Source organism: Bombus fervidus, chromosome 2 (assembly GCF_041682495.2).
Source record: "Bombus fervidus isolate BK054 chromosome 2, iyBomFerv1, whole genome shotgun sequence".
Lineage (NCBI taxonomy): Eukaryota > Metazoa > Arthropoda > Insecta > Hymenoptera > Apidae > Bombus > Bombus fervidus.
The window spans coordinates 16,143,447-16,163,973 of NC_091518.1; the positions used below are offsets into that span (position 1 = coordinate 16,143,447).

The following is a 20,527-nucleotide window of genomic DNA, read 5'->3' on the forward strand; positions in this document are numbered from 1 at the left end:
ATACTAATTTTTTTTAATTAAACATATATATATATGTATACCTAAGTTACGCCGTTCACTTTTTTTGCTTATATACATTTATGTTAATTATTGTATACAAATCACATGAGAAACACGTATGCGTTCCAATGTGTATCTAAAATAGAGATTACACATAACATAGGGATTGTAAATGAGATGACATCGCCATTTAGATAAGTAGTGCGAATAATGAGTTTTCATACTTGTAGGCTTTAGGCTACGTGGATATCAAAAAACTTCACCTCGCTTCGTTACATGAGAAATGAGAAACCTAGTATGTATGGTTCGTATAAAATGGTGAGGTTAGAACGTGTTTACTTGTCAGATTCTTCGAGGCAAAGAATGAAACCAAAAGACAACTTAAACATAACAGGAATGTAAACGTAAAAAGGGAACAATCCTAAGACTAAATCATGTTTTTTCCTATTGGATGGCCACGGGTTCTAAATACTATAGAACCAGAAAAAATAACTGCGGTTGTTTGCAATAGGGATAAAATACTTTTTGCTGTCTTAACGACGGATACTCTTACCATCTGGTATTGTAAGGCATGTATTATAAATGTAGTATTGTAATTTTATTATAAATGTCCTAAAAAACAAAATCATAGTCCTCTATAATGCATAATATTGAATATGAAAAGCATCTTTCTTTATTTATGAATTGTATTTGTAATAAATAATATTTATATTTAGCAATTTTATTTCATTTATATTGAAATATTTTGATATAATTGTTGTATAATAGTTTATGTTTATTATAATTTTACCTGTACGTATGTTTGTTATTTATATTTCTCATGTATTATGTACGTTCATTGACATTTTCTTCTTAAATAATGTTGTAAAAGACATGTATTCCTTTAGTACAACTATATAATTTATTATAAAATATTAATTTTTCATATAGCCATGTGTGCCCATTGTGTTTATCAGACGAACTACAGATTCTTTAAAGAAACACGGTGACAATATTTTGGTACAATGGAGGCCAGACTCCAGTATGGTGGTTATTGCGGTATGAAAAATTGTGTAATAAATTAAATTATATCGCAAGGAAGGATCTTATATTGTTAATTTGTTTTTAGACATCAGACAGTTATCTTTTATTTTATCGTTTGCAAGATACCAGTCCAGAGGGAAGGGGTCTCTACGAACAAAGAGACTCTCCAGTTACAAGCTTAAAAAGGGATAGTGCTGAACTTTTTATTAAAGAAGTTATCCCTTCCTTAGTTTTGACATTTGTAAGTGAATATACAAATATATTTTTCATTCATAGATTAAATAATTTATAAGAAAAACTTTTTTATTTAGGAAAAATCAGCTTGGATAGATGGTGGAATCAGTTCTTTAGTTTGCATACGTGATGAGCTTATGGTAGCTACAAAAACAAGTCATGTAATACGTCATAAGTGGGATGGTACAGTAAATCGAGATTATTCTCTTGACCTAAGAAGAATACCATTTAGTGTAGATCAACAAATATCTACTATAGCTATACCACTTACTGAGGACAATGTGTTTGTCACCGATATTGAATATTCTCCTTTAGTTGGTGGATTTGCAATTGTATTAAATACTGGCAAAGCAGCATTTCTCACAGCACAGTCATTGAAATTTGATCCTAATGTATGTCAATTATTGTTGATATATGTAGACAAATAATTTACAATAGTATTATTTTTTTAGCAAGTACAAGGAATTTGGGCTAGGGATGTTGACGATGCTACCTGTGCAGCTGTAAATCATAAATATCGTCTTATTGCAATTGGAAGGCAAAAGTATGCTTTCTTTACAAATTTTCGTCTTTTAAAATCAATTTATGTAATTTATAATGTATATTTTATTAGTTCTGAAGGTGTAGTGTACTATGTTGACGAAACCACAGGAAGTTTAGAAATGTCACATACATTAAGTTTATCCTCAAAAGATTACCCAGGAAGACCAGGCCGTGTAAGATGTTTAAGGTGGACTCCTGATAGTTGTGCCATTGCACTAGCTTGGGAAGGTGGTGGCCTAGCAATATGGAGTACATTTGGAGCTCTGCTACTTTGTAGTTTAAAATGGGATTATGGTTTAAGAGTAGACTTAACACATGATAATCCTTTACATATCCACACAATGGTTAGTGAATTAACTACTATATATATATATATATATATATATATATATATAATTTTATAATATTAGTTCTTGGTATTATTTAAATACATTTTATTTAACTTGATTTTATATATATATATATATTAGGAATGGTCTGCCGAAGGCTATCAGCTTTGGATGTTAAGAGAGTCTCCAACTCCTTCTTTGATTGAAGAAAATGGAATTGAGGAAGCTAATTTAAAATGTTCTTTAATACAGTTAGATTTTGTAAAAAGTCCTCTAACTATTAATCCTTGTATGGTACATATTCAAAACACGTATTTCCATAATTTCTATCTTTTATTAGTAACATTGATGAATAACGATGAATTTTTATATAGGGTCATCACGGACATTTGTATTTACAAGGCGAAGATAGATTATATTTAAATCTTGGTGGTGGAGTTTCCACAAATATTTCAACTTTTCATATCGGTAGTGAAATTCCTAATGATTCCATAACACAGACACTTGCAGGTTGTAAGCAATGGCTAGTTGTTCCTATTCCTATTGCATACAGTGGTGCCAATTGGCCAATAAGGGTATTTAATTCCACATTTTATGAGTAGATTGCCAAAATTTTTATACAGTGACACATTATGTATATATTATTAAATGTGTATTTTTTGTAGTATACTGCTATTGATAATGAAGGTATGAGTATAGCTGTAGCTGGACGCACAGGGCTAGCTCATTATTCTTTACCTTCACGTAAATGGAAACTTTTTGGTAATGAAACACAAGAGCGAGATTTTATTGTAACCGGAGGGTTATTATGGCATCGAGGTTTCTTGATAGCCAGTAGTTATTCAATATTAGATGATAAAGACGAAGTTAGAATATATCCACGTGATACACGTTTGGATAATAATTACGTTAGAACTGTTAGAATGCCATCACAGGTATTACTGCTCAATACATTAAAAGACAGGCTCTTAACGTTTTGTGCTAATGCACAAATTAGCATTTATGACATGGTAATAGAAAGCAATAGTGGTAAGTAAGAATAAACAAGGGAAAATAACATTATGAATTACAGGTAAGGAAATTGTTTTAAAACATTATTGTTTTAGATGCAGGAAGTATAGAATTAACGAGATTGCAAACTGTAGATATCAGTGGACTTTGTGTTCATCCTGCTTGTGTTGTAAGTGCCACTTTAACTACTATACGTGCAGAAACTGCTGGGAGTCATCCACATCCTGAAAGTCTTCTGTTGAACGTATCTGGGCGTCTTCTTATGGTTCAACGGGAACACTGTACTGATACTCCAGAAGTTGTATGTGAATAATATTTCTGTACTTAATATAAAGGACTTTCTTCTAATTTTATTATATTTTACAGCTATTTACGTGTAGTGCTCCAACAGTATTAGCTTCTTATGTAGAAAATGTTTGGGTACCATGGAGATCAAGAAGAGATAAACCTCATTTAACAGAAGCTCTATGGTTATTTTGCGGTGCTCATGGCATGCGTGTTTGGCTTCCATTATTCCCAAGAAATCATCAAGAAAAAACGCATACTTTTATGAGCAAGAGAATAATGTTACCTTTCCATTTACGTATTTATCCATTGGCTATATTATTTGAGGATGCCATTTTATTGGGTGCAGAAAATGACACAGTACTTTTTACTTCGGATACTAACTCCCCATTTTCGTTGCCATTCAGTCTATTAGAACTTACAGTAAGTATAATATCACTGGAATACTTCCTTCTAGTTAAAAATTGTCGTCATTTTAATTGTAGAGTCAAGTCTATCTCCATCAAATATTGCGACAACTTATTCATCGCAATTTAGGATATCATGCTTGGGAAATTGCTCGTTCGTGCTCTGGACTGCCATACTTTCCACATTCATTAGAGCTTTTACTTCATGAGGTACTGGAAGAAGAAGCAACTAGTAAAGAACCAATCCCAGATGCTCAACTGCCTTCTGTGGTGGAATTCATCCGTGAATTTCCAGGAGTATGGGCTAGAGCAGTTGTACAATGCGCTAGAAAGACTGAAATAGCACTATGGCCTTATTTATTTTCTGTTGCTGGGCCACCTAAGAAATTATTGCAAGATTGTTTACAACGTCAACAGCTTGATACTGCTGCTAGTTATTTAATAATTTTACAAAACCTAGAACCTTCAACCGTTAGTCGGCAACATGCTACTTTATTATTGGACGCTGCTCTGGAACAAGGAAGATGGGAGCTGTCAAAAGATCTTGTTCGCTTCCTTAGAGCGATTGGTAACATAAAAAATGTGTTGTGCTTATATCGCTTTCATTATTTTTATATATTTGTTTTTCTTTTTATAAGATCCGAACGACGTGGAATCACCAAGAACATCTTGGGGCGGAACATCAAAATTAGGCGGACCTCCTCAAACTCCACCACTTTCACCTCATGAAGATGACTTATCTTTAGTATTAGGAACTATGCAAGTTTCAAGAAGTCGAAGTTACAGTACTACTGTAACGCCTAAAGTACAATCTGATTCAGTAGCCAAAGATATAGCTCCTTCTTCAATGCTTGAAAAGACTAGAAACGTCGTTATGAGACGCAAAAAGTCTGTACCTACAAGCACTCCTAAAACTGAAAAGGCTGATAGCAAGTATGTTTTAATTATTGAAATTAAATTCTAAAATAGATTTTGATCAAAGCTGTTAAAATATGTAGACAGTACTAAAATAAAGTATTTATTACTTTTTAGAGAAGGTTCAGCCGAAGAATTTTTCATTGACGTAATCCTACAACGTCATGCCCGCCGATTACTTTCAGCAAAGCGGCTTGCAGATTTAGGCAGATTTGCTGCACGATTAGATTTTCATTTAGTTACATGGTTTGCCAGAGAACGCGATAGAGCAGCGAAAATAGATGATTACGTTGTAACATTAAAAGCAGTGCATGAAGATTTTTCATTTGCTTATCCCGTGCTATCTCTTCCAACTTTACAAAAGTTTCGAAGATCTAGCCTTACCTCTCTACGTTCTATAAGATCGGTCAGTTTAGAAAGTCCAGAAGATGAACAACCGTTAAATTCCAGTTTTGTTGTTGATTTGCCTGATAGTGGTTATACTAGTCTACCAAGTGGAAGACCACCTTACACTACATTAATATCTCCTGTTGCAAGTTTAGAAACACAATTTCCTGCTACTGAAACTAAGTTAACAGCTAACATGTTACATGGTATTTGCATCATCTTATTATATAAATTTAATCAAAATTTAAAATCATTATTTTAAATTAAGCAAGAATAAATTTTGTTTCCGTTTTATAGATGCTAATAGCGTTCTTAGTGATAGCAGTACTATTTGGAGAGATGATACCGAATCAATTGTTGGAACTGGAGTGGGAACAGTATGTTGGGTTTCAGCAGATCCGGTAGAACAAACGGAAGTTCATAACGCTTCACTTTGTGCACCGATAAGTCGTGCAGAAGTACAACTTAGATATCTTTTACAATTATTTTTGGAAGGTGGTTGCCTAGGATGGGCTGCAGTATTAGCAACTGTTTTACGTGATGCACCTGCTATGGCTAGAACTATCAGAGCAGCACATGCTCCTATGCAAACATTTGATTCTGTAATTAATTTAAGAGACGGTCTTCTTACATTAACGAAATGGTCTCATTCTGAATGGTATGTATTATATCAACAACATGTGTGTTTAAAAGAAAAGTTTAAAAAATTATAGAAAAAATTAAATTTGCATTTCAGTTTAGGATATAAACCTTTCATGTCAGGTATCCAAGGTCAGATTTCTTTGCTAAACAGACTAATTGTAACAAAACAACAGCAAGAACAAGAGCAAATACCAGAGAGTCCTTCTCCTAGTCCAGCTCCCTCAGCAAGTAGTAATCAACGAGGAACTTTATCTCGATCTCGCCATTCATCTATTAGTCATACTTCAGCAACTGCTCCGTTAGATGAAGACCGATCACATGAATTATCGCTAAAAGTGGAAGATGTAAATTTTCGAGGTAGTTATAGTAATCTCAATAATATGGAAAATGCTACTTCACAATCTACATGTGTGATCTCCTAAAGCAAAGGTGTCTTCTTTAAAACTCAAACGTATTGTGTTATACATATATTCTAGCATTGGTAAGTAGATACAAAGATTTTCCAGAATTTTTCAGCTTTCTATGGAATGTGGTTAAATATGATAAGAATTTGAAGTAAGAATTTGTCAGATTACGTTTTTTTGTACTAAGATTTTTCTTAAAATAATGTACAATATAAATACAATGAGCATTAAACCCCAAAATTTAACCAGTAAATTATACGTGCATTATACAAAAACAGGACTTTAACAACTTTCGTCGTAATTAATTAACTATTGTATGATAATTATGTATACAATATCTTCGAAAATTTTAATACGTAAGAAAAGATGTTACAGAATTAATATTTGTCATTTTGTAAACATTTTTATGTCTGTAAATATGTTACTAATATCATAGAAAAAAGTACTGCTGAAATATTTTTAGGGCTATTCTAGTAACATTTAATAAGAAACAATAGAGTTCGGAGATACAGCAAAATATGACTGATACTATTTCTTCCTTTCTTCGTAGACAATATACAGAAATAATAAATATTTATATGAATGTAATTGATGTTAGTAGATTGTAGATTTAGATATGAGACAAACGAAAATAATAGACTCTAATATTTTATACATTGGAACATTACACTGACTGAATTGTGACTATATTGTGAAAAAATAATTTGCACTAATTCAATCTATTTCAATATAAGTTACCAATATGAGTTACATACTTTAGACAAGTTATAAGATCTAATACTGACAAAATATAATTTTATTTGAACGATAGTTGATAAAATAACATGGCCGTCCTATGATCTAAATTTCTTTCATACAGGTAGAAAATTGAATTTTGTGTGATGAAATTAACTATGTAACTATTTAAATTTAATGTCAATAACTGCATGATTGATATTGCTATAGACATTGGATTTTTTATTAAGAGCTAATATGCTGGATGATAGAAGATAAAATGATCATTATTTAAAGAGTTGTAATCGTATAACAAACTTTTTAATTTATAGTAATAGTTAATGACAAATATTTCTGTTTAAAAAATTATAGATTATATAATTTTATTGGTTACTAGTAATATGTTAAAATTATTTGTATGCTTAAAGGGAACACTAATACTCGTAAAATGGATTTTATAAGAATGAGATAGACGCATTTACGTTATATAAACAATTTTTGAAATTATAGTTTGTAATATTTTATTTGGAAGTAGAAGTTTTAATAGTGTAGATTAAAAATATAAAAATAATATCATTAAAAACTATAATTGAATGTTTTGACTAAAAAGTGAAAGCAAACTAATATGCAAGATTACTTTATGTTTTACTTATGAAAAGGAGAGACTCAATGTTTTATTTATATTACATATGGCTAGTATTTACTAAAATTATTAATTTTTTAATCTTATTTATATTTGCTAAGTTTTATTTTTGATTCTGGAAAATATTAATTTTATGTATTAGTTTCGAAATTTTAGCATCGAGGAGAATAGGTTACTATACACAGTCAAAAACAATAATCAAAATTATTTATAAGTATTTATGACAGAATGTAAATTTAATTAATATGGGGAAATGGTCAATTGATAAATTAAACTTATATTTAAACTTGAATACGATAACTCCATTGTTTCACAGTTTCTACATGTAATGCAAATATATTTAATACTGCTTTTTTTATATACAGAAGCAAACTTTTAATTAGTTAATTTTTTAATTAGTCAGCAATTAGAAGCAATGCTCTTTTAATTAGACACTGGTCACTATTAAATCTCAATTTCTATGGATTTAGCAATGAATATTCGATTTTACCTTATATTAAAAAATTATCTTACATAATTTATAGAAAGAAAAACTGTGAAACATTAATACATAGTAAGTTATTTATATATACATATAATATATAAATAAACAAATATATATATACATATTGTAACATAGATATTCAGAAATATATATTTTCCCATAAGTCATGTGGTTTCTTTTTATAAGAATTAATTTGTATATTTATTCTAAAATGATAAAATGTTAATATAAAATACAAGTAACACGTACAATATACATACGTATATGATGCTTTATAATATATATACTACGTAAATATATAATATATAATTTTTAAGAATTGTAGGACGAATATAATCGTATTGCACGAAAACATTATACTATTTACAATTATATATTTTAGAAACAAAGGAAGTGATTTTAAACACGAAATAAATAATCGAACATTTTATTTTCAAATTATACATTGTGATAGTAGTGTCTATAAATAACTAAACATAGTAGTACACTTTAACAACATATTTTAAATTAGGATTCAGTGGTAATATATAAAGATAATCAATAAGATATACTTATAAATAATATGTAAAAAAATATCAGAAACTTCTATAAAAATGTGAATCCAAATACATACAATATTTTTATGTTTTACATCAGTTTAAAGGTATCTATAATATTTCAAATTCATTAGAGCTTTAATAATAAATTGTTCATATTAATTTCCTTATAAATTGACTATTTGGAGTGTAGTTATGTAACTATCAGTAGTCTTTTAAATATAAAAAAAATATTAGTTTCATAGAATTGATATGGCACCGAGTTCATTTTGTTAATAAATGGCTACCTATAAATAAAATGTTCATAATTTATTGAATTGTCCATTTGGACATATTCTTGTAAAATCGTCCAAAAGGTCGCATATCCTAAATAAATATTGATCTTGATATTTCCTGCGTTCAACTGAAATATCACAGTAATTTAAATGTAATAATTGTACGAGTACCCCATTCCTTAGCTTTTTAGGATTAAGGAAGATTAGTGAAAACTCGGAACTTCACTGCGTCTTAAATGTCTTGGAAGGGGAAGATGAGTAACGCTTGTAAACGAAAAATCATGTTACAAGCTTCCGTTTTGAAAATACACGGTTTGTGATGGGACTTCCTCAAACATTATTCGACATTACTGTTGCGTTGAAGACATATAATTTGGATTATAAGGTGCTTGTTTTTCATAAATAACTTCAGAATAAATCGGTGGTTGTGATATTCCTAGAAAGAGGCAATTTAAATTTTATTATTTAAATTTTATAATGGTAAAAGAATAGGTAAATTTATATATTCTTGTAAAACACAACACTAATTAATATTTAATAGTGAGTAAAATAAATATTAAAAAGTTCATCTTTAGTTTTCGTAAATTGTGTCTAAAATAAGTTAATTAAAATTTTTGTGCAAAAATATATATATAGATACTATCGCTACTTTTTATATTTTATATATATATATATGTATTTAATAATCACCTGCTGAATTCGTAGGATACGCAGTGTTTATATAGTGTGGAGTTGGTTGTGGAATAATCGTGGGTGATTGAATTACATGTACCATACTAGGTACCTGTACTTCTGGAACAAAATTCCCGTAAAGTGAATTCAATTCTGAAGAATATTTTATTTATAGAGACAGTAGACGAATATTTGAATATATAGGAGTTAAGTTAAAAGATATCAGTTTGAAAATCTGTTATGCATGTGTCAATTTTTGTTTCTACTTTATCACTTGTGTCACTATGTGAAAAGCTTAAATAAATTGTTTAAAAAAACATATATTTTGAAAAATTTTTATTATCTACAAGTCTTTATTTAATTTTTTTTATGAACAATTATACTTTTGGCGATTGATATAAGAAAATCATATTGCAATTTTCATATTCATCATATAAAAGTAAAATTATATATTATTCCGTAGTAAAAGATATTATTTTATTTTTCGAATTTTCTACAAATTATGCATTCCAAACCAACAACGAAGTTTCAAAAACAATTTCAGAAAAGATGACGAGAGGAAAATATTCCAAGTAATTGAAGTATTATTAATAATACTGTTTATCTTTCTTTGCATTAATATTTTTGTAAAGTTTATCTCTCAACATGTTTTATGGAAACCGATTTAAAAATAAATTAATATTTACATTTTATTTTTATATTAACGGTAATCGTTAGGCAATTTAGGTGACCTATATTTTACAATACATACCTTAGTAACATGGTTGTTTTAAAATATTATACTTTATCATTCTTAATGTGACAGTGGGAAGAAAATGTTTGCTCACATTGAAAGATCACAAAGATATTTATTATATAATGTTACAATAAAAAGCACTTATCTATATGCTAGTTATATATCATAAGTTTACATTTTTCTACAAAATTCGATAGCTTTCTGTCATTCGTCATTGAAGTACATATAAACAAAAAGTGGGTCACAAGTATTATCACAATACTTTGTGCATGTCAGTATAAAATCGCGTATAAAAATAGATATTATGTACTAAGAATGGAAGTCAATTGTTTCGCTGTGTAATCTAGCAAAAATAAAATCTTGCAATTTGCAAATATATGGATAAACTTTATACTTGCATAACGGTTTCAATACGACATTTAACATGTAAATATGTACTATATTTCGGTGTATATATCTATAAGATCGAATCTTTAAGATAAATGTAAAATATAATAAACATCGTTATACGTGTATTAGTTTTCATTAAATAAACATGACTCGCGCTTGTTTATTTAATTTTACAAACGCCTTATATTATTGATATATTTGTTACATAACATAGATATAAAAAAAGCAAAAAAATATCACAACTTTTGTATAAAAAAAAAGCTAATCATGGAATGTTTGATCACTCTTTGATTACCTAAAAATTCAAGGTCGTAGAATTTTTTTTGGCATGCAAAGAGTTCAAGGCAAACGTGTGAAAGACTTACCAACATAATTGTCATTCATAACATTGAATAAGTATATGTAGTTGTTATACTTGACAATGTACTAATATTAAGCGCATTATATTGTCAAGTAATAAATAATTTTCTAACATTGTTTCTAACAATGTAAGCTGAACACTGTGATTTGTCATTAGGATATTTCTAGAATTGTTTCTTCAACAAAACTATACCATATTGCGATTGAAGTACTGTTTTTGAAGTACTGAGCGTTACATAGTTTTCAAAGTCGCGCATCTACATATACGTTAAAAAATTTTATAAGCACACAAGTTCAATGCGTTAAGATTATACAAATAGAAAGCGAAGTCAAAATATTTAAAAAACATATGTAGTTCGATATATACTTATAGGAAATATTATATGTAATGTCAGGAGATTGAAAGATGTGATGAAATGGATTCAGATCATAGGTGGCCCTAAAAATAATTACAGGACGAAATTAGCTATTACTTTCCCTGCAAATCTATTTTATAAGTAAATAAACTGTGTTTCTTTTTTAATATTCGTTTCGACTGTCTCTACAAATAAGTATTTAATAAAAATTAAAAATTAGGTAATAGATTACTTATTTAATTAAATAATATTATTTATATGTATATGTTTAAGAAGCAATATAAAAAAGAAAGAAAATCAATAAATGATATTTCCATGAGATATGATATATTATAAAAATTGAGTATATAAAATAATATAAAAACTGGTCTATATATTGTATATATGGTAATAGTAATAATATTTTCAACTACTTTAATTAAATATCTGTTTAGTGGAAAATGCTTAGACCAATTTTTATATCATAAAAAGAAGAATAGTAAAAAGGAAAAATAACAAAATTAAATTGATGATTGTTACGAAAATTTTTGTCGAATGATATAGAATAATATCTTTAAAACGCGAATATTATACAAAAAGATTCTTACTTCCATAAACTGTTCCTCGATGACGTCTGCGATACCATGGACAGCAACTACAGCATAGACATGATATGCAGAATACTATTGTTGTAAACGCAACGGCTAATAGGATAATCACTACCAGCGCTAACCTATAAAGAAGAATTCATGAAACAAAATCAAGCAAAATTAAATTATTTTATGTCTATAGTGAATTGTACTGGACACTAATAGATGTATTACAGAAGCACTATTTTATAGAAAATATGCGCATTTTTTTAATATAAATATTATCACGTATAGATATTGTTATGAACTAACTTATATGGATTAAGTTAAATTAATGAAATGCAAAGACATTTGCACTTGATTTGATAACCCTGTAATAATAAATTATTTAAATGCAGAAGAAGCTAATAGATACTGGTTGAAGGAAGAACAGAGGAAATGTATGTTGTGTTATAGTAAAGAGTTTAGAACGTTGGGTGGATAAATGCAGGGTAATGGAGGAAGTGTGAGACTGGAAGAAATAGTGAAGGGGCCGAGTTACAAAGAAATAATAGAATGATTAGGATATCTGGAGGATAAGAAGGAGGAGACACGAGGGGACAGGAATGAGGGATTCAAAGATAGGTAATAGTAATAATAGTAATAGAAAGAGCAATATATTGTAATAGAATAGGTAGTTATAAACCTGAAGATATTTTTGATATTTTTACTTTAGTAACAAATTTACTATAGTGGATTAAGCTTGAGTTTAGTCTGGGTGAAGTTCATATACCGATATGATCATATTATATATATATACGTTTGTTTGGAATGCGTTTATACGTCTCACGTTTTAATTTGTAAATATACAGAGAGATAACAAAGGAACTGAACTTAGCTATGTTAGAGCATACATGTATGCATATATGTATGTATTACATGCTATAGTAAGATATGCTACAATGAACAATTGTTATAACTAATATCAGTCTGCTATAGCATAGCATACAAAGATGTTACAACGAATACAAAGAAATATCTGCTCGACGTAATTCGCTCCACTGATTTTTTCATTCCGCCTTCGTTACGATGGGAAAGACGATGATATTGACGATGCAAATCTGCTTAAAGTTTCCTTTCTCTCGTAATATCTATCGCGTAAAAGATAACTAAACATTATAAACACTCGTGAATAACATTATAAACTAACGTGGTCCAAGATGAACAAGTATCGTATGTCATAGTCAACGGATGAGATCTGTTTTTGGAAAGATAACGTAGGTAAAGGAAAACTGGTAAACATGATTGTCTCATCAATTTAAGATTTCTATTAAATAAATAAATTTCATATTATTTTTATCACCTATTTTTTAATTTATGTTATATTTTTTCGCTGTTTAAACCGTTGTACTAATGATAACTTTGCTTTTAACTATAAGCCTGAGATGAATCACTCCTAAGTACATATGTTTCAATATATACTTCAACGAATAAACGTGGTTGCCGAACCAATTCGTTCGTTTTATCTTACCTCGCTGCTATTCAGTAAATGATAAATTTCTTTTCAAGCGGCTATCATATCTATAAGTGGAAGTAAAAGTTGAGTAGGTGGTCAGAATAAGGTGTGCCGTTATCAATATCATTATTAAAATATCAGTTCAATTTCAAGTTATCAGAATGAACTATACTTCCTCTGCGCTTTACATTGTATGGTGGGTGATTCGACTAAATGGAATCATTTAAATATCTGTCTTATTTATATCTATTGTTGTGTGAAAAGACTCCTCAGACGACATAAACACAAGAATATCGCTTCGCATTTTTCCTTGTCCTTCATACACTCAGTTTAACAAAATTAAAGACAAAATATTTGTTGAAGTAATTGTTTTTCGACAAACAGATTAATATTTTTTTTATAGAGAATGTTGAGATGGATCGATTAATATATTAAAAAATATATGGTTCCATTAAAAAAAAGAATGATGACCTTGAAATTTCATTAAAAAAATGTCACCATTACCATTACATATGTCCGTCTAAACAGTATATTTTTGACTTCTCGAGTTTTTTCATACGATCATTAGTAACGGATATTTAGATGTTTCTATTTAAATGCAGCATTAATTAATTGGCGATTTTATGCACAAACGACAACAAAAGCATAAACAAAATTACAAAAAGACTACATAAACAAAAATATTAACGTTAAGTTTTTTACCATGACGATTGCAAAGTAAATTCCATGACATCACAGCAATAAATTCTTTCACTAGAAATATCATAGCAACAATAAGATTTTTCCGCAGGATCAAGCAATCCTGGACATGAATTGATTGCTCGTGATATGAAGTTTTTGTTCCCGAACGTGCACTCCATTCCTAAAACAATTAATTTCGTTTGGGGACATTAATAAATATACATACACACGTATATATATATATATTTTATATACGTATATAATGTATGAATAAATAATAACTAAAATATTATCGAGTATGCTAGGATTTATACAAATTATTATATTTCTTGTTTTGGAACGTTCTTTTTATGCTAAATATTGTTTAAGATAATTATATATATGCTATTTTAAATACTTTACTGTATGCATTATTTACATACTCGACACAGTTTTTAATATCATTATTTGTGTATTCTATGTTTAATTTTGGTTAAATAGAAAACATTCCTAATTTCTATAAATAATTTCATTTCATATATATATATATTGTTATTAATTCATCATATAATTAAAGAATTATACATCTATTCCTTATTTATAATCGCAGAAATTATAAGTAACTGCATGATAAAAATTTCAGTTGATTAAATTAACTATAGTCAATTTAATAGCTTCATTTTGTATATACATACAATACGTAGATAAATGAAATAGCTGTCGTTGATAGCGTCAGCTTCCGGTCTTATATTTCAACGATTCAGATAAACCCAACTTTCAAATTAAAATAAAAAGATAAAAGATGATGTCGACAAGTAAAAAATGTGAAACTATAATTCGAGTATATGTTTCATATAAATCGATGATCGTGATCGCTGTTATTATAAATTGTAAAATTATAAATTGATTTTCAAATTATTTATCGAATTAAAAGAAAATTGAAAGAAAAAAAATTGCTGAAATATTCTATGAATAACCATTATATTATTAAAATCATTAAAAAAAAGCTAAAAACTTGTTTGTCGATATAATACGTACTTATGTAATTCTTTCAAATTATTTTAACAATACAATTTTACGTAATTTTAATACAATACAAACCCACTTATCTTGGTGATAAAATAAAAATATATACAAACAATGTTGATTAATATGACATTAATAAAAAGATAAGTTACTAATGTAGATTAGTTAATAGCAATGTGAGCTATATTTTTAAACAATGAAACTTCTTATTCTGAAAACGAAAGTAGTTAAAAAATGTTTACTTATAATAGATTACAGCCTAATCAATTTTTATGAGCGTTCATCAGCTTTCAGAGCGCCCATCAGAGAATCTTAAGTTATCCATAAAATCATAAATTTTTTATATTTTTATATGACTATTTTTTCCTCTTCGAATATCGTTATAATAACAAACAGAGGTGTTGAATGATATGGTTAAGTATTCACAGAGGTAACTGCATATATATTAATGTACGAATGTTGATCTTACATAAAACTACATAAAGTAAGTAATTGAGAAATAATAAAATGTAATTAGGTTTGTTAATTATTTAATACTATATAATCGAAAAAAAAAAAAATTGAAATATTTGTCAAAATATATGAAGAAAAGACCATTCAAATACTAGTCATAAAAACGTAAAATGAACAATATTAATATTTTTATACAACATATAATACAGAAAAATTTTTCATTTCTTATAATACATGATGCTTACAATCTATAGATGTCGTAATTTAAAGCTTAAAGTATTGTAAATATATATACACTAATCTATGTTGTTACATATTAAATATAAATCTTTTAAAATCAATAATGTATTTCTTTCTCAGAAATCAGCTACGAAAGGTTTTAAGTATAAAAAATGTATTTGCTGATGATATCCATTATTATCTACTGTATACATATATACATAAGGCAAAATCACAGAGCAAAATTTTTATCTAGATTTCAGATGGATTACACCGAGTTTGAGTGCAAAACTCTGGATTTCTAATAGTTAATAATCATTGTGAATCAGTTATTGTCGTACGTATCTAATTTTATCAGATTACTTTTATATTGATACCACCCTGTTACTATAAGAACATATTCAGTACTCTGAAGTCACACTTACCATAAGATAACCCCGCGTTGATGCAAATAAGCAGCAATAAAGTAGTAACACGCGACATTTTAAGCAACTTGAATTTCAAATCACAGAATTATGGCTTCAACAAGATTGACCCTAAAAATAATACACTGAGATTGAGGTACCTATTAACTATACAATTAATAAACAAACGTCATATACAAACTCTTCTCCTTAATACGTCACGGAATGCTGCAAGTTGCAGACTGTTAAATATAGTGTCGAATGATTCAAAAGATGTCAGCCTTATCCCTTGCGTCAGCCGAATATTGCCGAAGAAAGCCGACCATTTAATCACGCTTTTAGCGGTAACTTTAATTTGTCACTAGTCATAAAGTACTTGTTTGAATATTAAATTATATTAACATTATGTGTATATTAAATTATATTTGAATTTAGATTATGATTTAATTTTGTAAGTTAAAGGATGTGCATTTCTTATTTTACATCTGTATTAATCCTTTCTACTATATATATAGTTTTATACTAACTTACAATCATTCAGAAAAATCTTCGTACATTTTAGGAAAAGACCATTTTTATTTAAATAAAACATATGTAATGCCGTATAATAACATATTTATTTCTTAACATATAAAGCAAATAACGTTTAATTGTTTCAGTATAGAACGTACTAATTTTGTGATTTTGAAATCACACAAACATGCAAAATTTTAAAATATTAGTATTTTATTTTGAATTGTATTCACTAACACACGCGCCACACACACACATACATGCGCGCGCGCAATTTAGATATAATAAATGACAATAAAAGTAAATTAAAAGATACACATATATTTTTGTGTATTATTGATATCTTCATTTCAATTTCTGTTACATAATAAATAAATTGAATATAATTTAATAATTTAATGAGCGTATTGCTAATAATCCCCTTCTAAACTGCTGAAAGTATAATAGATTTTGTTATAAAACCAAAATTCTTGAAGATAACTTCATAAATGGAAAAATCCATGATCAATTTTGAAATTCATAAAAGAGCCAAATTTAATTGATCATTTAGTATAATGTCAATATGTTTACATATAATACAATATCTCTCACAAATTATTGCTAATAAGCTAGTACATGATGAAACACTTAGTAACATTAAGCATGAATTGAATAACGTAGAGCTCCCTATACTCGTGCTTTTCATGTAAAAACATTTAAAATTTGGATTTCAAATCACAGAGTTATGATTTTAATAAGGTTGAATGTAAACATATTGCACCAATGTTTTTTATGTGAGAAGTTTTAAGTAGTATTAAAAAATTATTTGACTACTAAGTTATTAATGAAAGCTTTAAAATAATATGAATTATTAATTATCAACTAAATATATGTTTTAAAAATATGACAAAACGGTTAATTATCGTTTATCTTTTTTTAAGATTACAATATGTTATCATTAATTACATCGGCAACAAGCTTTCCCATTTCTTTATCATACTGCAAAACAAAGGAATGTTCATAACCATGCTTACATAATTCTGCATTGAGATCAGAATGTTTAGATTTCAAATCTTCATAATATTTAACTGGTGTCCAACCATCACAATTACCATAATAAAACCATAATTTATCTGCATATTTTGAAATTGTATCATCATCTCGTTCTTTTACTATTTCCATTTCTTCCTTTGCCATTTTAATTATCCTTTCTATAACATGAGGATTTAGCAATTGAAGTACTGCGTTATTGTATTTTGAAGGAATTCTTTTTAATAGTGTTATTATACTGATAAGAAAGATTTGTAAAACATGTGGAAGACATTGAAAAATCCAAGAAAAAGAAATGAAAAAGAATGCAAGGTGCGATATCTGAAAAAAGTTACTTTTTAATTGACATTCTATATGCTACTATGTAAAATAGTATTTTGATAATGAAAGAACTTACAATTTTAGTGAATATCCATCCATTAGTGCTTGTGGCTAAGTGTTCTATGGTTGGAAATAATAGATAACATTTGGTTATTTTTTTAGCAATGATATCATCTTTTAGTATATTTAATATCATCCAACTCCCTATTGAATGTCCGATAAGATGCAGTCTTGCATCTTCTGGTACATACTTTTTTATGAAGTCTTTCTGTAATTAAATTATGATGATTTAAAGTTTCTTCCACAGAGCAATAAAATTTAGTAAATAAAAATACCTTGTGCTCTAATTGTGCCATTAAACTATAATGTTCGTTCCAAGTTGAATTACTTGGCATAGTAATTGCCAAATTGTTCGGTGGTTGTACATGACCAGCATTTCCAACCACCCAAACAGGTACTTCAGTAGGAAGTCTTGATTTTATAGTTTTTATAAATCCTTCATAAAATTCTGCAACGCCAGGGTTACCTGTAATAACAAGTACTATGTCTTTCTTACCATATTCTGCAAGACCTTCTTCTACCCAACGACCTTCTGTAATTACTTGAGTTGGTATGCCATTTATTTGTAACATAGCACGTTGCATTGTTTTTCGCTATAATAAAATTTTTAATATATATAATATGTTTCTAATTCTCCATTAGTATCTATCAAATTTATCGCAAAATATATTTAATTGCTATGCATTATGTTTGGTTGTCCCAAATGTTTCTTTTGTTTTATTATATTTTTATAATAGATGTACATCTTTTGTTTTATATTATTTTATTGAATTACATATGATTCATTTAGTTCTAGTAGAACAAAACCTAATATTAATCTTTTTAGACACAAATTAAATAAAAATATTGGGTTAACATACCTGTAGTAACGGATCACGTATAAAGGCTATTTCTATTTAAGAATCTAGATAGATTAATAACTGATAGATGACTAATAATTAAATAAATTTAACATAACAAATTTTAAGAAGCAAGATTTTGTTGATGTTACACTAAACTTTTGCTTCGAATTTTATGTTCTTAATTAATGACATTTCATTCTCCAGTAACAGATTTCTGTACTTTTATTATAAGTAACTTACAATTTTAAGAAGCTATAACATTAATACATAAATATCGAAATACAAATTTTGATGATATTTTATATTGTACGTATGCATGTATGCATGTATGATATTGAAATGAAACTATATATATATATATATATCCTATCATCGAAGAAGCTTAGTTGAGCAAACTATACAGTCTAAAATACAAAAATCCCAGTTCAATTCCAGATGTTTTATATTTTATATTAAATTTTTTTTGTGGTTTTGTATATAATTTTATGAAACTTTGTAATTATTTTTATACGTCTAGAAGTATAAATTCTTTTACATTTTTATAATAGCTATATTTTACGGTAGCGTATACAATAAAATTATATTGATCAAATTTTAATTTTTAATACGATCTTATTCGGATATTCATTATGTGTGTATTTACACACATTCTGTTGTAAAAGTAATAATTGATAATAGGAATTAGATAATCAAAATATAATTAGGATTAATCACTAAAACAGAAGGTATAATTATTTTATATATTAAGTCATCTCATAAGTTCGTTTCGGTTTTTACTATGGTATTTGGACCAGAATTCGACACATACCTGTAGATGCTATGCAAATGTGTAATCATATTCTCATTCTACAATTAGTCTTCTGAAACTTTTGTGGCTCTACACTAAAATATTTTTCGGAATAATTATCACCATTTCTATATCATTGCGATACTAGAGCATGTGTGGCGCAAAATGTACAAAAGAATTATGTGAATATTTAATTGGGAAGTTTTATCACATATTCCATATTCTCTATATATTGAATTCTCAAATTATTATTTATTTCTTCGCTGTAACATTTTCTAGCTGGCAAAAAATTTGACCATACTGATTGAGATTAAAAGATTAAAATCAAAAAATAAGATTTAAAATAAAAGAAAAAAAAAATAAGATTTAAATAAAAAGATTTTATCAAAAAATATTTTTGTGAAAAATCACAAATATTTTATAGCGAAGGCATAAAATATCTTTACCAAAATGATGGGAACAGGTAATAGACCGGGAAGATGATATATTTTCAACTTTCATAGTTTAACAGGTGTGATTGAAATTTTGCTTTAAAAAGTATATTGGAAAAACGATCTTATGAGATGACCAATATAAAATATATATTTCGTATTGTAATATAATAAAATATTATCATACAGGAAAAGCTTTAAAGCAACTATAGATTTTAATAGGTAACTATTATGTTAACTAAACTAATGTTTTTATTACAAAATTGCTTTGATAAGAAATAACTCTTATAATATACAATTCATAAAAGATATTTAACCCATAATTTTGTTTCTGTAATTATCAATATTTTTAATAATTTAAACTAAATAATT

At 27.7% G+C, this 20,527-nt stretch overlaps 3 protein-coding genes across 8 annotated transcripts; 1 reads left to right on the forward strand and 2 right to left on the reverse strand.

Moving 5' to 3' along the window:
* Positions 1-2: 2 nt before the first annotated feature.
* Rich (guanine nucleotide exchange factor subunit Rich) lies at positions 3-6,439 on the forward strand. 2 transcript variants are annotated; one of them, XM_072019631.1, is made up of 17 exons: positions 3-318; positions 395-569; positions 931-1,038; positions 1,109-1,264; positions 1,335-1,649; positions 1,710-1,801; positions 1,871-2,144; positions 2,271-2,423; positions 2,504-2,704; positions 2,795-3,158; positions 3,236-3,441; positions 3,507-3,848; positions 3,911-4,400; positions 4,471-4,765; positions 4,865-5,340; positions 5,432-5,792; positions 5,871-6,439. In XM_072019631.1, exons 2-17 carry the CDS (start codon positions 435-437, stop codon positions 6,196-6,198), a joined length of 4,296 nt encoding a protein of 1,431 aa, XP_071875732.1. In that variant the 5' UTR covers positions 3-318; positions 395-434; the 3' UTR covers positions 6,199-6,439. The 2 variants fall into 2 exon arrangements, with proteins under 2 accessions (XP_071875732.1, XP_071875724.1); XM_072019623.1 differs by having other exon boundaries at positions 3-569.
* Positions 6,440-8,432: 1,993 nt separating this feature from the next.
* Positions 8,433-17,839, reverse strand: LOC139998016 (uncharacterized). 4 transcript variants are annotated; one of them, XM_072022215.1, is made up of 6 exons: positions 17,699-17,839; positions 16,194-16,304; positions 14,113-14,272; positions 11,934-12,058; positions 9,523-9,624; positions 8,433-9,268 (listed from the first exon to the last, which is right to left on the reverse strand). In XM_072022215.1, the coding sequence occupies exons 2-6, from the start codon at positions 16,249-16,251 to the stop codon at positions 9,180-9,182; spliced, it is 534 nt and encodes a 177-aa protein (XP_071878316.1). In that variant the 5' UTR covers positions 16,252-16,304; positions 17,699-17,839; the 3' UTR covers positions 8,433-9,179. The 4 variants fall into 4 exon arrangements, with proteins under 4 accessions (XP_071878316.1, XP_071878315.1, XP_071878317.1 ...); XM_072022214.1 differs by lacking the exon at positions 17,699-17,839 and adding an exon at positions 16,375-16,505; XM_072022216.1 differs by lacking the exon at positions 17,699-17,839 and having other exon boundaries at positions 9,523-9,621; positions 16,194-16,438.
* Sturkopf (lipid droplet associated hydrolase sturkopf) lies at positions 16,774-19,136 on the reverse strand. 2 transcript variants are annotated; one of them, XM_072022212.1, is made up of 4 exons: positions 18,956-19,136; positions 18,371-18,688; positions 18,112-18,303; positions 16,774-18,035 (listed from the first exon to the last, which is right to left on the reverse strand). In XM_072022212.1, the coding sequence occupies exons 2-4, from the start codon at positions 18,677-18,679 to the stop codon at positions 17,607-17,609; spliced, it is 930 nt and encodes a 309-aa protein (XP_071878313.1). In that variant the 5' UTR covers positions 18,680-18,688; positions 18,956-19,136; the 3' UTR covers positions 16,774-17,606. The 2 variants fall into 2 exon arrangements, with proteins under 2 accessions (XP_071878313.1, XP_071878312.1); XM_072022211.1 differs by lacking the exon at positions 18,956-19,136 and having other exon boundaries at positions 18,371-18,766.
* Between the last annotated feature and the right edge of the window lie 1,391 nt (positions 19,137-20,527).